Source organism: Teleopsis dalmanni, chromosome 1 (assembly GCF_002237135.1).
Source record: "Teleopsis dalmanni isolate 2A chromosome 1, ASM223713v2, whole genome shotgun sequence".
NCBI lineage: Eukaryota > Metazoa > Arthropoda > Insecta > Diptera > Diopsidae > Teleopsis > Teleopsis dalmanni.
Genome location: NC_051846.1, coordinates 179631013 through 179632513, shown reverse-complemented (window position 1 = coordinate 179632513; position 1501 = coordinate 179631013). Strand labels below are relative to the sequence as shown.

General features: G+C 35.3%; 1 protein-coding gene across 1 annotated transcript; it reads left to right on the top strand.

The window, feature by feature from the left end:
- The first annotated feature begins 222 nt into the window (after positions 1-222).
- On the top strand, positions 223-963 carry LOC119671379 (glycine-rich cell wall structural protein 1.0-like). The gene has a single exon (XM_038081984.1). It carries the CDS (start codon positions 331-333, stop codon positions 892-894), a length of 564 nt encoding a protein of 187 aa, XP_037937912.1. The 5' UTR covers positions 223-330; the 3' UTR covers positions 895-963.
- Positions 964-1501: the final 538 nt, after the last annotated feature.

Genomic DNA, 1501 nt, shown 5'->3' with positions numbered 1-1501 from the left:
GTGAATTTTAAATGTATGTGTTATGACGCATCAGCTCTTCAACAATCTGTAGCCAACACAAATCACCCATAGGAACAAATGCACGCTTGGCATACTAAATACATTCATGTCTTCGATAATTTCATAGGCAGAGGAGTAAAGAGTACATGCCCAGAATTAATTTCGTTAAAACTGCAAGTATAAAACTATTTGAAATTACATCTACAGGAATTAGTTGTTTAATAAATTTCAAATCGGAAGGTTGTGTAAATATAGAAATCAAACGATATTAAATTAAGCCTATAAATTCTCTAAAAAAATAAATAACTGTTGCAAGATTGAAAAACAAATATGAAACATTTTGCCTTAATTGTGCTGCTCTTTGGAGTATGTAGCTCCACGCCTACATTCCATAGATTATTTGCTGGATACGGTGGAGGTGGCGGAGGCTGTGGAGGTGGCTGTGGTGGTGGTGGTGGTGGTAACTATGGTGGTGGTGGTGGTCATGGTGGTTTTGGAGGCGGTGGATTTAGTCTGCCAAGTGTAACAGTTGTGAAAGTTCAAAAAGGAGGTGGCGGATTTGGCGGTGGTGGATTTGGTGGTGGCGGTTTTGGTGGTGGAGGTCATGGTGGTCAAGGAGGTGGCGGTTTTGGCGGTGGTCATCCTGGTGGTTTTGGAGGTGGTGGTGGCGGTGGTTATGGTAGCGCCAGTAGTAGCAGTTTCAGCTCAGCTAGTTCCGGATATGGTGGCGGTGGAGGTGGTTGGGGTGGCAAACCTGGCTTTGGTGGTGGTGGTGGCGGTTGTAATACATGTGGTGGTGGTGGTGGAGGCCATGGTGGCGGTGGTGGTGGCTACGGTTCTGGAGCTTATGCAAGCGCCTCCAGCAGTGCAAGTGCTAAAGCATGGGGAAAATAATTATCAAAATACTTTTTTTACTTTGGATAAAATTTTTTTTAATATTTGCTTTTGATATTAAATGAATTAGTTGACAATCGTGTGTAAATAAATAAATAAATCTGAATACATTAATTTTAATAAATAATGCCTTACTTATATATTTACCATAAATCTTGAAAATAATAATAAATAATTTTATTGCAAATAATTTACTGAAACAACGACTATTCACCAGATAATTATAGAATTGAATTTCAACGTTTGTTTTGACAAAAGAAATTAAATTCTTAGTATAAAGAATTGATTTCAATAGAGAGGTTTTTATCCAACAGTAGGTAATTGCAACAACAAAAATTTTTATTATTCTTCATAAATTAAGTTTTTGGCTGACAATACAGCTGTTTTGAGTACTACAACTAATTATTTTTTCGCTTAAATTGTACTTAACGATTTAATAGTGTTTTTATCCATAAAATTTGTATACAAAATCCAGCGATATAATTTTATTGTTTTATAGCTGTGGATATTCATAAATTGTACCAAATTTTGACTTATTTATTATTAATTTAAATAAACGAATATCTTTAAAAAATGTTGAAATTTTCAAAGAGAATATGAAATGAAT